Source organism: Leguminivora glycinivorella, chromosome 19 (genome assembly GCF_023078275.1).
Source record: "Leguminivora glycinivorella isolate SPB_JAAS2020 chromosome 19, LegGlyc_1.1, whole genome shotgun sequence".
NCBI classification, from domain to species: domain Eukaryota; kingdom Metazoa; phylum Arthropoda; class Insecta; order Lepidoptera; family Tortricidae; genus Leguminivora; species Leguminivora glycinivorella.
The window spans coordinates 16,767,123-16,787,920 of NC_062989.1; the positions used below are offsets into that span (position 1 = coordinate 16,767,123).

Below are 20,798 nucleotides of genomic sequence, written 5' to 3' on the forward strand. Positions count from 1 at the left end.
AAAAGTTTTGTAGTTGTTTGTGGATATTCAGATCCTTTTATGGTGCATAAATATGATGAATCACAATTTAATTTTTCACTAAGCTGTGACAAGGTTCTAACTACCGAAATAAAAAAGCATTATTTTTTCTACTAGCAACATCTACATTTAAAAGACAACTTATAGTGAAAAAAATGTAAAGATCAAGTAAAGATTGAATAAAAATATAATATAATTTGCTCAATTATTTATTTACAAATAGGTATACATATAAAAATATAAAAATTCCAGAACTGATACAAAATGGACCCAATAACTCAAACACTTTATGGAAACATTATTATATTGAATTAACACACTTTACACTTTATGTTTTACGTGTGATTTGTGTTTCTTATTACCATACTTGTTAAGTTGTACTTTGACATTAACATTGACTTGCAACTTCTTGAGGAGCTCAGACATTTCGCAGTCATCATCAGACTCATTAGAATCCTTCTCCTCTGAACTGTCCTCATCTGGTTTTTCTGTGGACTCATCTTCTCCGGAATCTGGGGACTCGGTTGTTGGGGGTTCGGTAGGAGACTCAGTCGTTGGGGGTTCGGTAGGAGCTTCAGTAGGGGGTTCAGTTGGGGGTTCTGTAGGAGGTTCAGTGGGGGGTTCAGTTGGGGGTTCAGTAGGGGGTTCGGTTGGGGCTTCGGTGTCTTCTTCTTGGGCATCGAAGTCAATACCAGTCTTCTCTGTGAACCAGCTGTGGAAGGGTCCGAGGCGGGTGAAACCTGGGAAAATAATGGGTAAGTTTAAGAGGAGAAAAAAGACGATTCAGTGCAGATTCTTTCTGTGTAAGTATGTTTAATAGTTAGACGCAGAGATAAATGACCGCACTGCATACATATCAATTTGTATGTTTTGGGTCAACCATTAAACATATCGTCACTACTTTAAAAAAAACTTGTATCTTCGTCTGTCAGTGAAAAGAAAATTGTAGTAAGTATGTATGGAATGCATATAGACTTACTGCGTTTTAACTTTGAGGAACAGCGTGAGATACCAGATTTTTTAAAAGTAGTGACGATATCTACTATAAAAAAAGTCAAAATATAATAAAGAGAAATTGTTGTTTGAGAACTTGTAACAAAAATACGACGCCTCATGACAGAGTTCCTATGACCACCTTTCTGCTCCATCATCAGATCAGCTCCATGACACCATAATATTGTATTGTCACGTGATTTACACAACTGTGCAAAATTTCAGCTTAATCGGAAAACGGGAAGTGGGTCAAATTTAGCTTCTACGTTTTGACGCAAACTAGTTGTTAGTATATAGAGATGCAACGAATAGTTGTTTGGCCGGATACCGGATACCGAATATTCGGCCAGCAGAATTTTACTTACAACACCTCACCTACAATTTAAGCAGTGCAGGTTTTGATTTGTTGCGTAGTGAACTTCGCGCGGAGTCCGTTTTAAGTGCAAAAAACTAGTTTTATTATAAATATTTCGTTCAAGGCAAAATATATGTTTAAATGTTTATTTTTTTAATAATAAATGGCTATGGTTATAAGTAGATATTACAATCATAACTGTTTTTTAGGGTTCCGTAGTCAACTAGGAACCCTTATAGTTTCGCCATGTCTGTCTGTCCGTCCGTCCGTCCGTCCGTCCGTCCGTCCATCCGTCCATCCGTCCGTCCGTCCGTCCGTCCGTCCGTCCGCGGATAATCTCAGTAACCGTTAACACTAGAAAGCTGAAATTTGGTACCAATATGTATATGAATCACGCCGACAAAGTGCAAAAACAAAAAATGGAAAAAAATGTTTTATTAGGGTACCCCCCCTACATGTAAAGAGGGGGCTGATTTTTTTTTTCATTCCAACCCTAACGTGTGATATATTGTTGGATAGGTATTTAAAAATGAATAAGGGTTTGCTAAAATCGTTTTTTGATAATATGTATATTTTCGGAAATAATCGCTCCTAAAGGAAAAAAAAGTGCGTCCCCCCCCTCTAACTTTTGAACCATATGTTTAAAAAATATGAAAAAAATCACAAAAGTAGAACTTTATAAAGACTTTCTAGGAAAATTGTTTTGAACTTGATAGGTTCAGTAGTTTTTGAGAAAAATACGGAAAACTACGGAACCCTACACTGAGCGTGGCCCGACACGCTCTTGGCCGGTTTTTTTTACATTTAATTTGTTTACCCCAAAATCATTCAATCTAAAATAGCACATCCAGTATCCGAACGAATATTAAAATAAGGGCCGGATAGGCCGAATACCGAATAGTAGCCGAATATTCGGTGCATTTCTATTAGTATGTTAACAAGGCAAGTTGAATAAAAGCTTGTAATTAAAAACAAGTCACAAAGTGCTCTGCTTTCCTCCATTTCAAACTTTCTGACCGCTAAACTAGTGGTAGGTGTATGATGGATGTGGATATACCTGCAGGATGTCCGGCGTGGCAGCCCGAGTTGCCGCCAGCCACGAACGCCGCTACTCCGATAAGGATTGGGACTCCTTCGTCATCCACGTGGACAAGGGGGCCGCCGCTGTCACCCTGGATAATAAATACTTATGTATAAGAATTAACAAAGAGGATCGAGTATTATAGAGAATGACTGTCAAAGTAAAATGTGTAATCACAGTGCATATACTGCCATCTCTCGACACAAGCTTAAAACTTTTGAACCTCAGTTTTGACAATTTGGCCCATATTAGCTTGATATTTGATATGTTTTAAAATGTCAAATATTAATATTAGCGCCATCTAGCCGAGCGTACCCCAAAGGTGTATCGCCATCTAGCTCACCGTACCTTTTTCTGTATGGTTTTGGGGTTCGTTTTTTTCTTAGACTTTATCGGTCTTTACGAAGTTATATAGGTCTTTGGAATTAAGAACTACTGTTATTGCAGCAATTCTTAAGGCTAGGGCATTTATTTGTGTGATGGGCATTTCTGCGACGCGAAACGAAAACGAAACGCCGCGAAAGTTAGTCTGGCTCTGTCGCGCCAATACGCACGAGCGATAGAGATAGATATCTACGAGCGTTTCCTTTGTGCCATTCGGCTACGTACCCAGATATTTGTTCCTGTCATGGATGTTTTTTATAAATAGTATTTATATATTATGTTTATCGTTGTCTGAGTATACCCACAACACAAGCCTCTTTGAGCTTGCCATGGGACTTAATAGGCAATCTGTGTAAGATTCTAAGAATGCCCTATAATATTTATTTATTTAGTCCAAGCGGGAAATATACTCGTCCGATATGATTACATTGTTTTATCAAATCAGGTGTGCTGTGCACCGCGTGCACCCAAAAATTAAGATTAAAGCTAGGAACACACTACGCGGACGTCCGTCGTAAATCGACCGCGGACGGGAATCTGGACAATGGAAATACACATAACCGTGCAAACTATCGGTCGACGGACGCGGACGTGGCCTTGAGCGCACGGACGTCCGATCGAAATCTGGCTCTCTGGATGTTTTGTTCCGTGCACACTGATAGGTCGCGGTCGCGGTCGTTTTACGACGGACGTCCGCGTAGTATGTTCCTAGCTTGATCTTGATCGATAACAATACGTAAGTATTTCCGCTACTATAAGGTTATCTGAAAGAGATCGCTCTTTAGCGATAAGACGGTCTGATATTTGCATTTGACCTACCGAGTCCCCGGTGAAATTTTAGAATTTTAGGCCAGAAACAACACAATAAAAGTTGTGAATATAGATTTTTGAATAAGTTACACCGGGCTAAGCGAAAAATCTGAGTTTTCCGGCATTCATCAACAGTATGATACATCATCATCCTCCTTGCGTTATCCCGGCATTTGCCACGGCTCATGGGAGCCTGGGGTCCGCTTTGTTAGGCACAGTATCATACATATACAAACTAATTATTATACCTATTACAGAACTTATATCATTCAATTAATAAATAGGTACATTAATCATACAATACAATACAATACAATACAAATACTCTTTATTGCACACCTCAATACACGAAACAACATAGCAAGTATAAACAACAACTTAAGAGGTAAAACAAGAGGCGGTCTTATCGCTAAAGAGCGATCTCTTCCAGACAACCTAGGTAGTGGAGAATAATAAATTTAACCTTGTAAGTAGGTGTACTAAATGTAGACTTAGAGGAAATCTAGCACAAACTATACTACGCAAAACAATATACTACACACATAAAAATAAAATACAATACATAAACATACAAATACATATATATATATAACAAATTACATGCCAGCTATAGGGGACATAAGTCTATCAAGGTATCATTGATCAATGATCAGATAAAAAGTGAAGCTTGAGAAGTATCTTAAAAGAATTAGGAGATTGAGCGCGTCTAATATTTAGGGGTAGGGAATTCCAAAGCCGCACAGCTTGAAATGTAAATCATACAATGTTGTTGTTGTCATACAATGTTATCTGACAGAAAGACTATCAGTCGGTCACCAGAAATCAGTGACTTGTTGATTGAGATAATGAAATGATATCATAATTTAAGTTTAGCATCATCAACCTTTAATAACAAATAATAAGTCACGTGTATTCTACGTCAAAGGTCTCTGTGGAAGATTTTGTTTTTTGTGACGTAAGCACCGACATTTATCAGGTAAGTACTTTCTTCGTCAATGGCACGACACGTTTATGTAGATATCGATTCTTGTACTTCTTAAAAAAGAATAAACGGAAAAGTGTAAAGTTCTTACGGTAGATGTTCCTAAGGTCCCCCAGATTTACATAGTAGGAAGATTCGCTGTTTACGGATGAGAGTTGGCAGAATAATGATCATATACCTACATATTTGCCTTTCTAGCGTGCGTAGCCGAATGCACAAACTCTCAAGAAACGCTCGTAGACAATAGAATTCTATCTCTATCCCTCTTGCGTATTGGCGCCACAGAGCCAGACAACATTTTTAATTTAAAATCGACATCTAACTGTCCAAGACCCTAGGTCACGCGGCCGCGGTAGGCCTAAGAAGCGCTGGCTGGACGTCGTAACATGCGAGAAAACAATCTCACACCTAAGGATGCCGAAGACCGGGCGAAGTGGAGAAGACTGCGCAGGAAAACGGACGCTCGTTGGTCTGTCCAAACACACTACACTCACCGTATCACCACGTTTGCTTAACTCTGATCGGTTTTTTACACAAATTTATCACTGGATTCCATACATTTGATAATTTAAAGCCATCTTCACGATTGAAATTTTTATATTTGTGAATTTCGATGGCTTCTCTTACCAATCTCGGTATGTAGTGAAATCATCGGAAGACCAGCGCTGGAAGTCGCCAGCAGATGAGACCATTTTGTGGCACTTTTCTCAGCCTTTTGTGTGGATGTATGATTACTTGTTTGTGTGTCGTTAATTTTTGTGTATATTATATTGTTATCGTTGTTAAGTGCTTACGAATAATAATTATTTGTTATACAAGGGGGCAAAGTTGTATTTTAACGCCGAGTGTGAAATTGAAAAACGAGCAAGTGAAAGGATTCTATAGTTGAACCACGAGCGAAGCGAGTGGTTCGAGAATAGAATCCTGAACTTGCGAGTTTTTTAACACACGAGAAGTAAAATACATTTGCACCCGAGTGTAACACAAAACTTTTCCCCTCACTAAGGAAACTACAACGCAAAAAATGCGTTTATCACTGCTTCCAGTAGTTCCACAGGTGGTAAATCCTCTTTATTATTTTTATCAATTTTTAAGCAGTTAATTTGACTTTCACCTTCACCTACTTTTATCAATTTTTAAGCAGTTAATTTGACTTTATTCAAGGTCAAATTACTTTACCCACTAGTGGATAAAATGCGTTTTTACCCGCTGGTTTTAAAGGACAAAACACGTGTTTCCGAGCTAGTGAGGGGAAAAAATATTTCTATTCTATTCTAGTGGCGTTCCGTTGAAATTACCTTGGGATTATGCAACTCAATCCAATGATTTGTACCAGACTCAATGAGATGGGCAATATAAGTCTTATGAAACTAACCGTGAATCATTTAAAACTCTTATTGAAGATCTTACCTGGCAGGTGGACTGGACGTGACGTTATAGAACCTCGCGCAGATGGTGGTGTCGGTGATGATGGTTCCGAAAGTGGAGAAACAGAGCGAGTTCGACACCCCGCTCAGGTACACCCACTGTAGATTCTCGGCCGTTGCACCTGCGATCAAAGAGCTATATCAAAAAAGATTTTTTTTGTGAATTGAGAGAAGATCAAAGAGCCATATTAACAAAAAAACAAAAAAGTCTACTATGAATAGGTACCATGTTGTTTGTGTAGTTTGCGTACCAAATTTCAACTCTCTAGGACTTCAGGAAGTACCCTAAAATTTTAATGATCAGTCAGTGAGTGAGTGACAAAATTGGGAACCGTAGACAGAACGTCGTACGAATGAATGTGTTCACAGAAGAGCTCAACCTTCCACATTCTTAAAAGCTCTCTGCATCGCTTTCTTGAGTATTTCGACCACCCCGGGCACCCTGCTCGCAGAAGCTCTGATAACTTAAAGCGCTTAATGGTTCCCGGAAAACAACGAAAAAGGCCACGGGTCCTCAAAACCATGGGCAAACCAGGTAGCGATGTGAGGACAGAACTAAGTTCAAATAAACCAAAGCTTAGCCTTACCCATGCTCCAGGTGCGTCCGAAACCGCTGGCGATGACTTGCTGGTTGGAGTAGTCCCTGTACGCGTCAGCTGATGACTGCAACTTGATGGGCTGCAGCAGATCTGCACACAGATACAATTTGAGGATTGCGCAAAATTTTGCCCAGGGCACCTCCAGTTCCTTAAGGAGACGAATCATGTTCGATGCTGTTGTCGAGAGTCACGTTGAGCTACTAGCTGTTAAATACATTACATACATAAACTCATGCCTGTATTCCCAAACGGGGTAGTCAGAGCACATGAAACTCCTCTACTTTTAGGATTACATTGAAAGTTTCGTTCATTCCATCACTGCTTTCGAGAATCTGTTTTATAAATTTTGTTAAGTACTTACTTCAAATGATGTTATTTTCTTAAATTCACATGTTTGTGTTTAATATACTTACCTTTTACTTGTCATTTCAGCTGATTCCTAAGATTTTAATCATTATTTTGAATAAATATCGATAGCGTTCATTACGTCAATAAACGTAATTAAGTGGCGGAAAATTAGACATAATGATAAGATAAATAGAAGATTACTACTTTATTTATTTATTCATATGGCATTATTTATTCATAGGTACCTACATGTTAGAAAATAGAAACATAGAACGTAACATTTTTCTTAAATATCTAGACTAAGAGCAGTCAGCCATTTTGTGGCTTCGTTGCACAGGGTGATCAGGTCTTCAAGGGCCGGCATAGCGTGATGTTATAGGGCAGTCTTGAATTAGATTACTACCTATTTACTGTAATTATAATTGAACACACACATGACACATACATAACACACATAAACTCACATTCAAGTGCATTCCTAAAAGTAAGAGTGCACTAAAACCTTTTTGGGAATGTACACCCATCACGCATGCTGTCATGCGTACATGTACATTCCCCCCTAGATAACCCCTGAATGGTACTGATGGGGTCATTTGTACCACTCTGTGGTTTCAGAGAGTGGCTACAAGATGTCTAGCAGTCTCACTAGTGATAATTTACGTCAGATGGTGAAAGGTTTATCGTCATGTGTGATAGCAATATCGTTAGACTGCACGACAGTAGATAACTCATTGATGAAGGTGGAATAGTTGTAACTTCGGAGAGTGGCTACAAAATGTCTTATTAGTGATAGCGTGCGACAGGTGCGTTTGGTTGAACGGCAGTCGATAGCGGGGTCAGTTGTACCACCGCACACCGTGGTTTCATCGTGCTAGCCCCACTAGTCATAACTTACGGCTGAAGGTGAAAGGTTTATCGTCATGTGCGATAGCAATATCGTTAGGTTGCATGACAGTAGATCACTGTTGGATGGTAGTAGTACTTTCAAGACTTGCAAAAACATTATCATTTGAAAACCTGAAAAAGGCATATTATGGTTATTTTCATGCCTTGCTCATCCAAGTGATTGATCTGTGGGGAACAGCGGCTGACCGTGAAAAAGCATTCAAAATGCAAAAACGTGCCATAAGAATAATTACCCGAAAACCCTACGACCACCCCGCGAAAGACTTGTTTAGAGATTCAAAGATACTTACACTGCCGGGAGTATACATCTTATATCTGCTTGTAAATACGTCCGCGCCAATTTACATTAACTATACCGCGTCGCGAGCTCACACCAGAAGTACTCGTAGGCGTGATCGTTTATTGATTCCAAAATGTAAACTCGCCAAGTCTCGGAAGTATTTCAGTGTCATTGGGGCCAAATTATACGACTCAATTCCACCCGAAATATTAGAAATACAGAGCGATAGACTGTTCGCAAACAAACTTAAATAACAAACCTCGCGTGCTACGACGTAGATGAATTTGTTGGTAGCAGTCGATGACCTAAAACTAGAATATTATAATGTATCTACCTACTTATTTATGTAAAACACTAATAATAATAATAAGTGCCTAATTTAAACTTAATTAATATTAAGTTAAGAACATTGACATGTAAAATATATTATTTTATCAATAAATAAAAAAAAATATGGGGTCAGTTGTACCACTTTGTGGTTTCAGGGAGTGGCTACAAAATGTGTAGCAGTGTCACTAGAGACTATTTACTTGACAACCGGTCTGGCTTAGCGTGTAGAGACCCTGCCATGGATGTTTTCTATGTATATAAGTATTTGTATATTATATATATGGTTGTCCCCACAAGATGGATGGAGTACCCACAAGACAAGCCTCCTTCAGCTTACCGTGGGACTCAGTCAATCTGTGTAAGAATGTCCTATTATATTTATTTATTTACTCACGGCTGAAGGTGAAAGGCTCGTCAACATGTGCGATCGCAATGTCGTTAGGCTGCACGACGGTGCTGGCCAATTCCTCGATGAAGGTGGGGTAGTTGTACCACTCGGTGGTTTCGGAGTCGTACTGAGGCTGCAAGATGTGGACGAGACCGGCGCGCACCAGGAGACGCACTCGTCTGTGGACAATAAAAGGATAAGTACTTAAATAAAGTTATTTAGCAGTAGATTTCAAACGCATTTCAGGCCAAAGTAGGGGCTAATTTGGATTGGCCTTAGGTTATAACTACACCCTTAAGCTTGCGTTTGTGCTTAAACCTTAAATGCATGACCTTGACAAAGATTTATTCAAATTTGAATTTTGACATGCTGTCAATAGAGTCAAAAATATATGATGCATATATACGTCACTATGCATTTAATGGTTAAGTAAAGCCTGGCATCCACTAGGCCAGGAGCCAAATCGAGTCTATAAACGGTGAATTGGATTAGACACGTCGCTAATGGACGCAGTTTCATAAGAAATGCGAGCTTAGTGGACGCCAGCCTTAGTGCGTTTTCATATTATCCGATCCGATATAGGATTTAGGAAGGATTTCAAAGGCAGAAATGTATGGGCTATCGGTCCGACATCCGATATCGGATCGGATAATGTGAAACCAGTCATTATTGATGGGATCTCATACTTAAGACTCTGGTCTTCCGGTTCGAACGTCATCTTAGCGGTATCGTGTCGTGAATAATTTCTCCTTCTTTTGCTCATTAATGTTGTTTAAAGTGTAATATCGATAGCTTATTACGCAGTAAACTAATGTTATGGTGAGAAGCTGATGAAGAATTAATCTTTCTTATCGTCAACGGCCGATAATCCATGTGCTCTTGTAAAACTTAGCTATATCAATTTACAAGTGCCAACTACCGTACACTGTCCTACTTACCGTACCAAAATCAATACCAATGAACTGATGCCATTTAATTTTAAAAACTTAACTTACTTAAGACTCCAAAGTTTGTACTATAAGGTAGACCGCTCAGATTGGTACTTAGACTTACTGTGCGGTACAGTGGGCAGCAGTGATAAACCAGTTCTTGTGGACTACAGAGCCACCACAGGCGCTCATGGTGCCAGTCGCATTGACCATGCGGAGGTAGATCTGGTGAGGATGTTGCCCGGGGTACGCTTGCCAGCCTGACACGATGCGAGTCATTGCCATATCTAGGAACAAATAAAAATTATACAATTGATACAGTGATATATATTTGATCCTGTGCAATGTGCCTTTGTTAAATAACCTTTTAAGTTTGTACTTATAGTGTGTGCTACGCCCCACCTCTCTAGTGACATAGCCTAGAGTATATAAGCATGTTACTTACGTTATTTTATGCATTAATAGACCAATAGACCTATACATACTCCGAGTATGTTGTTTGAATTTACATCCCTCATCACATGGCGATCCTGGCAGGATCGCCATGTAAGGAGGAGCGTTGAGGGAAACAACTTGTTGGTTGAATGTATGCTTTATTACTTCGACTTCGACTTCGACGACCGGTCTGGCGCAGTCGGTAGTGAACCTGCCTGCTACGCCGCGGTCCAGGGTTCGAATCCCGGTAAGGGCATTTATTTGTGTGATGAGCACAGATATTTGTTCCTGAGTCATGGATGTTTTCTATGTATATAAGTATTTATATATTATATATATCGTTGTATGAGTACTTACAACACAAGCCTTCTTGAGTTTACCGTGGGCCTCAGTCAATCTGTGTAAGAATGTCCTATAATATTTATTTATTTATTTATTTATTATTACTGATATATGACCCTTATCCTACGGAATATATAGAGAAATTACGTGAAGGGATATTTTAATTATTATTGGAAGTTAAAGAAGGGATTTTTTAACTACTATTGGAAGCCTTGCTGGGCAAAGACCTCCCATATTTCTGTTCCTCCCAATTTAAGTTTAATTTAATTAAAATTGTATTTTAGGCCTGTAAGCTAAAGAATCCTCAAAGCCAGTGGGCTCTAAGACTATGGAGTCTTGGTTCCAGAGGCTATTTTGAAAAGAATCGGATAATATTTACAAAATATATCGAGGAAGGGGTCCGTAGAGCAATTCTGTTACACCTAGAGTGTTTTTGTCCTAGCTCCAATGGAAACTTTAGGCAGACATATATAACTCCGTATAGACAGATAAAGTCTAAGAAAAAACCGTACCTCAGTACCATACCGAAAAAGGTACGGTGGGCTAGATGGCATTACACCTTTGGGGTACGCTCAGCTAGATGGCGCTAATATTAATATTTGACATTTTCACACATATCGAACTAAGAATATGGACCAAATTGTCAAAACTGAGGTTCAAAAGTTTTAAGCCTGTGTCAAAAGATGGCAGTTTATGCACTGTGATTACACATTTTCCTTCGACAGTAACTCTCTATCAGGGATGTAACGGATGTGGTTTTAAAGGAACCGGAAGCGGAAGCGGAAGTTTTGAATTTAGTTTAACGGAAGCAGAAGCGGAACCGGAACCAGAAGCGGAAGTTATAGATGTTAAAAACGAAATGAAAAAATACCACATAGGTATAACATAAACCAAAACTAATTAAATTACCTAGAACTTTTAGGTGTTTACTGTTCAGCCTGTAATCAGCAGTTTGTAATCAGCCTTTAGGCCCACTTAGGTTTTAAAAACGAAAAGAAAAGTTACCTGATATTTTATCTTAAGTATATCATTCATTACAATCCAAAAATTTAAATCACCTTGAACTTTAAGATTGTTTGTTGTTTAGGTAATCACTAAAAATCACATAAGAATCCTTTTAAACCTTTATTATGCCGTAAAAGGTTTTAGAAACGAAAAGAAAACTTACTCGTAGGTAGTATAATACAATCCAAAACTAACCAGTAAAAATTATATGTGTAATTGTTAGCACACAATTAAATTTTTAAATTAAATGGAGTGATTGTAAAAGAAGTAAACTGTATTTAATAAACAAATCTAAGGGGAGCTTCTAAGGGGATCGTAGATAAGCCCTGCACCACTGAATAGTTGTTCACTCGCTACTAACTAGGTGGACAGGACAAATATTGGCGCGCAATGGAATGAAGCGATTAATGTTTAGTATCGCAGCACGTGGCAAGCGGAGAGATGAGCGAATGATAGGTATAGACCTGTTGGTCTTTCATGTACGCCGCTCATGTCCCACCGTCGCGCTAGGTTCCGACATCCGTTATAACTTCCGTTTGAAAAATAACAGAACCGGAACAGAAGCGGATGTGTAAAACAAAACGGAAGTTCCGCAGTAACGGAAGCAGAAGCAGAACTCCGTTACATCCCTGCTCTCTATAATACTCGATCCTCCTTGCTTTAGGCTTTGTTTGAATTTAGTTTGTTGAACAAGTATTCTAAAGTCGGCACTTACCAGTGTCAAGCTCGGAGTCAGCATCACCCTTGATGACATTTTCAATAAGGTCCACCTTGGTGTACTCTGGTTCCGTGGGCAGCGCCAGAATCTGTCAACAGCAAAGTGGATCCAATCCAAAAACAAATAGATCACCAAATTGAGGACAACTCGTGCTGGTGAAACTAGTACACTAACCCTGCTCTCTACACGAATGGGGGTGATCAAGTTTGTGTGTCATTGGTTCGTGTTGCATTGTATAACTCCTACAATAAGGTAAGATGGGAGAAGATTCAAGGTTTTTAAGAGTAAGATAAAAATCTGCTCATAGTGCTTCGTTATACGGAACATTATTCATCATACCCCTCAAGATAAACCCTCAACTTTCCTTACCCCTTACCCTTATATTACAGTTGTCAGAAAATCTGATCCGGGTCTCGTTATGGGTGTATTTATATTTCTAGTGCGTTTTCAAAGTATCCGATCCGATATCGGATGTAGGACCGATATCCCATATATTAAAGGCGCCATCTTTGACATCCTTCCTAAGTTCCTACATCCGATATCGGATCGGATAATATGAAAACGGTCTTAGAGTCAGACTATTACGTAATCGGATAATCATATAGGTAGCTTTAACTCATAAACGAAACGGTAGCTTAAACTCGCGAAAAAACTAGAAACTGTATAACTGTAATCTTTGTTTTCAATAAATTAAAAAAAAAATTAAAATAAATAAATAAAGAAAACCGTTTGGTTATATATAACAAGATATATTTTAGGATGGCATAAATATTTTCAACTATTTGAATGAATCGGGACGATACAAAAAAGGGATGATGAGATCTTTAAGGTAAATCCACGGCTGTTAAAACTACCTATCCATACTAATATTATAAATGGGAAAGTGTGTGTGTCTGTTTGTTTGTCCGTCTTTCACGGCAAAACGAAGCGACGAATTGATGTGGTTTAAGTGGAGATAGTTGAAGGGATGGAAAGTGACATAGGCTATTTTTGTCTCTTTCTACCGCAAGCGAAGCCGCGGGCAAAAGCTAGTATCTTAATAATTATCAACAATCTAAAGTTTTTAATTTCTTACCTGTCCAATAAAAAGGTAAATACATCGGCTGTTAAAAGTACCTATATCTTAATAAATATCAACAATCTAAAGTTTTTAATTCCTTACCTGCCTAAGGCCCACGATTAAGAAGACCGTTTTGAAGAGCATCTTGGATACCACTAACCCTCCTAATCTATTATTGCCAATTCATTAAATATGTTCCATCATAATCAAATGATAACATTATCTCCAATAATAAAGAAATCACGGCTAAACCCTGATAATGAACCTGCTAGTGATTACTTTGATTTATGTTTTGTGATTTTAATTATTTTGACTACCGGACTGGGTGGATGACCTGCTAAGCGGATGGTCCTGGGTTCTAAACCCTGTAACGGCAGATATTTGTGTGATGAGTTGATGACCACATTGGAGTTACGTTAAATATGGTAATTTAATAGGTGCTTGGTTGATTATTTACCTTTCCGAATATTATTTATTCATTGTCTTCATTTGAGTTGCATATAAAAAAGTAAAAAATGGGCCATTTATTTTTTCAATGTTGTCCACCCTACTTTTTTTGTAACGTGGATAATTTTACACGATTCATACACAGAATCGCGAGGTCTTTCAATCCTGATAGGAGAAAAAATGTCCCAAGATTTCCATACATTTATCAAACCTAGCTTCGAGCCACCATACAAAATCTATGAAAAAATGGTAATTGGAATGGGAAAAAACCCTTGGGACACATTTTTTCTCCTATTAGGATTCCAAAAAAAGTTGGGTTCGTGGGGGGCAAATATGAAAAAAAAATGCATAAACGCCCTGCGTACTACGAATCGAATGTAAGCAAAATTTGATTGTTATAATATACCTAAACCAAACCTAAACATAACAATTTGGTTTTTTCATGATAATAAGTTACAATAAATTAGATATTAAAAACGTAGCGCTATCAGTCTGAACGTCATCTAAATATCTATAAATCCTTTTTTGTGTTCAAATTAAGAGATTAGAATACTTTTTATCTAGCAAGAACATCTACAATTTCTTATAAAGGAAAATTTCACTTTTCGGTTTCCGATTAAGCTGAAAATGTTCATGGATATTTTATATGACACGCTTGTTTTCGGAAACATTTATATATGAAATTCTATGTAGTAATGTAAAATATTTCAATTAGTTTCAATTTCCTGCCAGACGTGATAACCCATCTGTACTTAAACTATAACTAACATTAATTGTAATTTATTTATAATGTAAATATTACTACAGTAGAGTTCATGAATATGTGTACATTTTTTCACCTTATTGCAACAAGAAGAAATGTACATGAACTTGACTGTAATAGTAATCTATGGAATGTATTTCCGGAAATATTAATTTCATTTCATTTTCATGAACCCATGGAGTAGAGTCGTCCTCGACCCTTATGCCGTTTTCACATTATCCGATCCGATATCGGATGTCGGAAGGATTTCCATAGAAAAAATCCAAGATGGCGCCTGTAATGTATGGGATATCTGCCCGACATCCGATATCGGATAATGTGAAAACGCACTTAGGGTGCGCACCCACGGGCGACAAAGTTGCTCGACGACTTACGTATTTGTATGAAAAGTTGCGTCGCTTCGTGAGCGCACTTTCATACTAGCCCATGGTCGCGACAAAAAAATCGCTTGGAAAAGTCGCGCGTGGGCGCTCTTAAGCCGCCAACAGACAGTCCTAAATTTCATAATCTCAAAAATCATAATGCACGGAGATCCATACAATTTTGCAACTGTCCAACACACTCTTATTATGAATTTTCTCACACAGTATTATCCGACAGATTGTATACAAATATTCTTTTTCAGATTATGATGTTTTTTTAATGGCTTCGCGCTCCTGGCGCATTCAGCCAGGATTATGAATTTAAAGACTGTCTGTTGCCTGCCTTAATTACATAATTTTTTTAGTCCAAAACTTGGTTTTAGGTCTGCACAGTCACCGGCATAAATAAGTGATGATTCCTGTACTTTGTCGCTTTAAATCGTTTGACAATTTCGTATGACATTTCAAACAAGACGTTAATGTGACAAGGTATAGAAATCATCACATATTTATGCCGGTGACTGAACACTTTGAAGGGAAGAAGGGGAAAACGACTAAATGGACACATATGGATTAAAGGGAAAATCGAAGACAAATAAAACGCACGAGAATAGTCTATACATTTATAAAACACTCAGTGCAACACGCGGCGTCCCGCCAACACTACCCGATGACAATACATATCACATCTATTTGTTACAATAACCATCCGCCCATTGTCACTACGAATTTTACTAGGTAGGCACTGGTCCCACCGCGAGCTAGTAAGCTATGAGCTATCGGCTTAAAAACGAACAAAAGATAATCACTCCCGTGTAAATAAAAGAGACACGGCGATGTTTATAGTTACTCGCCCAGCGGTGAGCTATTAAAATTGCCGTGTCTCTTTTATTTGCACGGGACTACTTATCTATTGCTCGTTTTTATAGCCCATAGCTAATAGCTCGCTCGCGGGGACCAGTGCCATAAAGTAGCTTTCCAACACAGAAGTGTCCTTATGCTTCGAGTACAAAACCAGGTAAAACTAGGTAAAGATCCTTTAGACGCGAAACGCCGCAAATAATATATACTGGTATTGGCAATTAACATAATTATGGGTATCAATATATCAATCAATCTGGTAGATAATGCCTTATAGTATTAAGTCCGCCTTGTGTACAATTGTATTATCTTTGTGCAATAAAGATTAAATAAATAAATCAATCTGGCAGTTTGAATTATCTATGAAATTATTTACTCATATTAAGCGCCGTCCACACTCGTCGATACGCGCGCGAGTGTGGAGAGCGCTATAGAAAATTCAAGGATTTATTGACTTGGCAGTGAGGAATCGGCGACACATTTCTAATGCTATAGTGTAGAAATACTGTATAAATGAAATAAAATAACATAAATTTAGAGTAAATAGGTACTATTTGGAATATCTCTAAACCGTAATTCGTAGTGACTCATATAAGAGACGAATGTCATTTTTTTCAAATAGCAACACAGATTTTTAGTAGTTGCATGTTACAGCAAAATTACTGTTATATCCAGTAGTAGATGTACAAAATTGTAGCCTATAACAAACCTACAAGTATTAAAAGAAAAAAAATCGACAAAAAAATAAATAAACAAAAATAAGCACTTGAAATTACGTGCAAAGTAATCCATAGACGCATCTGTGTTGCCATATGAAAATCACATTATTATGGAGTGTATAAAGTAAAGTAGAACAGTCGAAAAAGTTTTCAGCTTTGAATTATAGTTACAAATCTCTACGATCGATGGCGCTAGTAGTCACTAATGGATTGACATGAAATTAGACGTTGTTGATGGAGTGAAGTAAGCTGTAGGCAGCGCCGGCCCGCGCGCTCGATCAGGGTAGAGCGAAATATAGTTTTGGCGCCCCCTTGTTTAACCTTTTTTGGGGGGTTCGATGCCAAAATGCTCATACATTCGCTGTGACCATTTGAAACGTCACAACCATTTGACTAGGTAACTAAAATATTTGTGTACCGATAGAAATAATAAGTGCGAGCGAAGCGAGCGCGAATTTTTTTCCTATAATTTTAGGGGGGGGGGGGCTTGATTTTATAAAAGCCCCTGTCTTTTATAGGACAAACGTACGCGAGGTTAATGCTTTCCTGTGCGGCGTGTTCATTGAGGAGTTCACTAGGACAAGAACAAATGGCTGTAATGAAACAAAAGAGGCCAAAGACCAAGCTCTGGCAGACCAAGAAACCAATAACTGATAACAGTCGGATTTGAGCTTTAGTTGACAAGGCATGGGAGAGAAAAGCAAATTGCAGCAATGGCCAACTTGTGGACAGACATTGAGAAGTCGATAAGTTCGACTCTAACTGCAGAACTGCAGAAGAGCAAAAGAGCTTGGAATTAAATAGGTTAATTATGCTCTCATCTTATTCGGCCTTTGGCATATTTTAGGGTATTTAGATTTGGGTTATTAGAAGTGCGTTTATCATCACGCTTACACTCCTTTGACTCATACAAAATTGCGCCTCTGTGAGACGTTTTGCGCCTTTGGCTTTAAGAGGAACTCCGCTTTGAATTGCGGATAAACACTGAGCGTTTGGATAGCGACTTAACATTGTCCTTCGGCCTCGCAACAATGTGGTTCGTCAAGAGCTAGAAACATAAACATTAAATAAATGTCAAATACAAAGAAAAAGTGACCAAGGCCTCCAGTGCTCCGAGCTGGAATCGAACCAGCGTACTCTATAAGCCAGCGTATTTTTCTATGAAAATAATTTAATTTGTTCTTAGAGCTAGAAACATCTTTCGCGGCACCCTAGCAACAGTAGCAACAGCTCCCACCTTATGAATGTTGTACATGGTGGCATTGTGGTGCAACGGTGCAACTTTTCAGATAATCTGAATCACAAATCTAGATTTTCAGTATCTGAATAAAATTAATTTCCGGCTCCTCTCGCCACTTTGGGCTATGTGTGCGCCCACGCAATGACGATTTTGGCGCCCCCTTACCATTCGGCGCCTAGAGCGGCCGCTCCACTCGCTCTACCCTTAATCCGGCCCTGGCTGTAGGTGATTTGAAATTTGCCCCCAAGAGATTGCAGCGCTATATATTTAGTTTTATATGAGCACTTCTCATAGATATGTTCCCACTTTACTTTCTACACTCCCTACACACTATGAATAATTTAAACATCTATTATAACACTGGTAACACCATTAGTACATTGTACACGTATAGTCATCACGCAAGTTATTTGGATAACTTTAGTTTGCACATACAGAGATTCAGACACGTTAGGTCTAAAAGTTTAAATATTAAAAGCTATAATAGATACATTTATACGACACTAAGTTCTCGCGTTTTGTACACATTTTTTAAAGACACACACTATTTTATCGCGTTCGACCCGTGTGTGTCTTTAAAAAATACATTTATACGGTCAATCAACAACGAATCGTGGAGAGACTTTATTGCACTATTCAAATATAAGACATCCATACTAATATTATATAGGCAACTTGATTGTACTTAAAATAAAATATTTTATACCATGCACGAAATAAAGCATCAGATAATTATAAGAAAAACAGGGACAGAAGTTATTTTTAACTCTAATTTATATTTTATAAATCAGATAGAAATATATAAAGTAAATCAGTTGACCGTGACGTCACTCTATTCGATTTCATATTAATTCCATAATAGCAAGACGTTCAAAATCGTTTTGACAGTTCTTAAAAAGAAGCTGATTTGACTAGGAGGCAAGTAGCCTATTGGAAAGTGTCTGTGTCTGTTTGTTTGTCAGTCTTTCACGGCAGAACGGTGCGACGAATTGATTTTTTAAGTGAGATAGTTGAAGGGATGGAAAGAAACATACGTTTTGTCTCTAACCCCCGCTTCTCTAAAATGGGGGGGGGGAGTTTGTTTGTTGTTGGCGAATTTAACGCGAGCGAACCCGCGGGCAAAGGCTAGATAGTTTTTGAAGACTAACTTACGGTGTTGGTCATACCACGATCCGTTGTATTGAACTACTTACATTATAAACATTAATCTATGGAACGAAGGAAATCATAAGCTCAGTTTCTTACCTGATTACAAGTTATATATCTTAAGTGTTTGGCTCGATGGAAGTATAGCAGGTATCGATTCATACAATCGATTAATCGAAACGAAAAATGGAAGTAGAATTTTAATCAATAGTGTAGTAAGACCGATTCATCGAAAATAATCGAATCGGAACATTTTGTGTGTGTTAAAAGAAGAGAAGTATTTAGAAAATTAAGATACAGATATTAGCCTCTATAGTAGCAAGATCCAATATACATACATTAAACTTTTTCTAGGCCTTGCCATAGTCGGGTAAAATGCGAATACTTCAGGCAATGGTCCCACCAGAAGGAAGCAAATCATAGCCATAGTTACTGATGTGCCGACGAAAAGTTTCCAAAATTCTGAAATTTTCACATAGGAAAACTTCGGAAACTTTCCATACTTTTTATGGACAATTGTATGGATGGAAACTTTCCATTTCATAAATTTAAATTCCGGTTTAAAGATATTTTTATTTGTCTCAAAAGAGTCCCTTTATTTTTCGTGAAAGTTTCGTGAACTTTTCATGAAATTTAAGATTTTTTTGGAAAGTTACCGCAAGTTGCACATCACTAGCCATAGTAACGAACAAAAAATGATCGCTCCCATGTAAATATAGTTCGTCGCCGAGCGATGAACTAGAAATCACTCGCTCTCTCTCTCTCTTTCTCTCTCTCTTTTATTTACACAGGATCTTTTTTTTTTTACTCGGTTTTGGTGGGACCACTGCCTTAAGAAGTGTTCTCGACCCTGTGTCATTTCATTTTGAATGAAACGGTCAAGAGTAACGTATACGTTTTATTATTTCGTAATAAATGCTTAAAGCATTGTTTTATTTGTATCTTGCTCCAAAATATATTATTCACAAATTCTTGTTTTAATGAATTTAGATATAAAATATTTATAATAAAATATGTAATTAAAACTATCAAAGTCAGAAAAAGGAAATATGTATCACATAACAATTTTATATCCCATAAACTGACACACTTAATACGTTTTCTTATAAAATTTTGCTCACTTTTAGAAATCAAAATTTTAAATTAACATTTAAATGCTTTAAACATACTAAATAATTATAAATTTATAACAATTTCAACTCAGCCAGATCACCTAAAGATTCTTCATTACCATAATATATTCGAATTTTAACACCAATAAAGAGAAAATCAACAAAATATTAAATACAGATGTAGTGCGAAGAGTTTCTTTCGTATTTTTCCGGAAACGTTCGTATTTGTCTTGCTAGTTCAGTCAATGTCAGTACACCTTGTATTGAGACTGACTGAAATAGCATGACACGTTCGTACGTTTCCGTAACAATACGACAGCACATTGCTAACGAGAGTATGTTAAATCACGACGGCTTCCCGGAGGGTTTTAAAACTCGAGTTGCAATATTCTTATGCCCCGAGTTACCCACAATGTTTTTGATCTCGCAATATAAAAAAATCTATATAAAGATAAAAAAAAGCTAAATACGGTATGCTAGAGTTTTCATAACTCCCAAGGGAACCGATTTTTTTAAACTTTCGCTCCGATTGCACATTTACTGTGGGAATGTGATTTTTTTTTCTATTATGTCTTTTCTATTATGTTTCTATATCAAAATCGTTGCAAACTAATGTTGGGCTGACTTTAGAAATTAAACGTGTTTTACATGACCGTTTGCCACACAAACACATCTATTATTCAGTACTTATATGTATACCGGTTTTGTGCCGAAATGTAATTTAAAGTTTTCTTTGTATCTTTTGTTCTGTATCTTTA

The 20,798-nt window shown here is 37.8% G+C and overlaps 1 protein-coding gene across 2 annotated transcripts; it reads right to left on the reverse strand.

Moving 5' to 3' along the window:
• Window positions 1-211: 211 nt before the first annotated feature.
• On the reverse strand, window positions 212-13,618 carry LOC125236714 (collagenase-like). 2 transcript variants are annotated; one of them, XM_048143632.1, is made up of 8 exons: window positions 13,493-13,618; window positions 12,328-12,418; window positions 9,955-10,117; window positions 8,908-9,080; window positions 6,638-6,739; window positions 6,047-6,172; window positions 2,424-2,552; window positions 212-758 (listed from the first exon to the last, which is right to left on the reverse strand). In XM_048143632.1, the coding sequence occupies exons 1-8, from the start codon at window positions 13,532-13,534 to the stop codon at window positions 340-342; spliced, it is 1,245 nt and encodes a 414-aa protein (XP_047999589.1). In that variant the 5' UTR covers window positions 13,535-13,618; the 3' UTR covers window positions 212-339. The 2 variants fall into 2 exon arrangements, 1 of the variants encoding a protein (XP_047999589.1); XR_007178230.1 differs by having other exon boundaries at window positions 620-758; window positions 2,424-2,538; window positions 6,034-6,172; window positions 13,493-13,616.
• Between the last annotated feature and the right edge of the window lie 7,180 nt (window positions 13,619-20,798).

What these genes read in the sequence shown, in the direction of transcription:
- LOC125236714 (XM_048143632.1), bottom strand. Translation starts at nt 13,534, where the DNA reads ATGCTCTTCAAAACGGTCTTCTTAATCGTGGGCCTTAGGCAG. An exon ending in GCTGCCCACTGTACCGCACA is followed by an intron (nt 9,081 to 9,954) that starts GTAAGTCTAAGT and finishes TATTGTCCACAG; the next exon opens with ACGAGTGCGTCTCCTGGTGC. An exon ending in CGGACGCACCTGGAGCATGG is followed by an intron (nt 6,173 to 6,637) that starts GTAAGGCTAAGC and finishes CTTTGATCGCAG; the next exon opens with GTGCAACGGCCGAGAATCTA.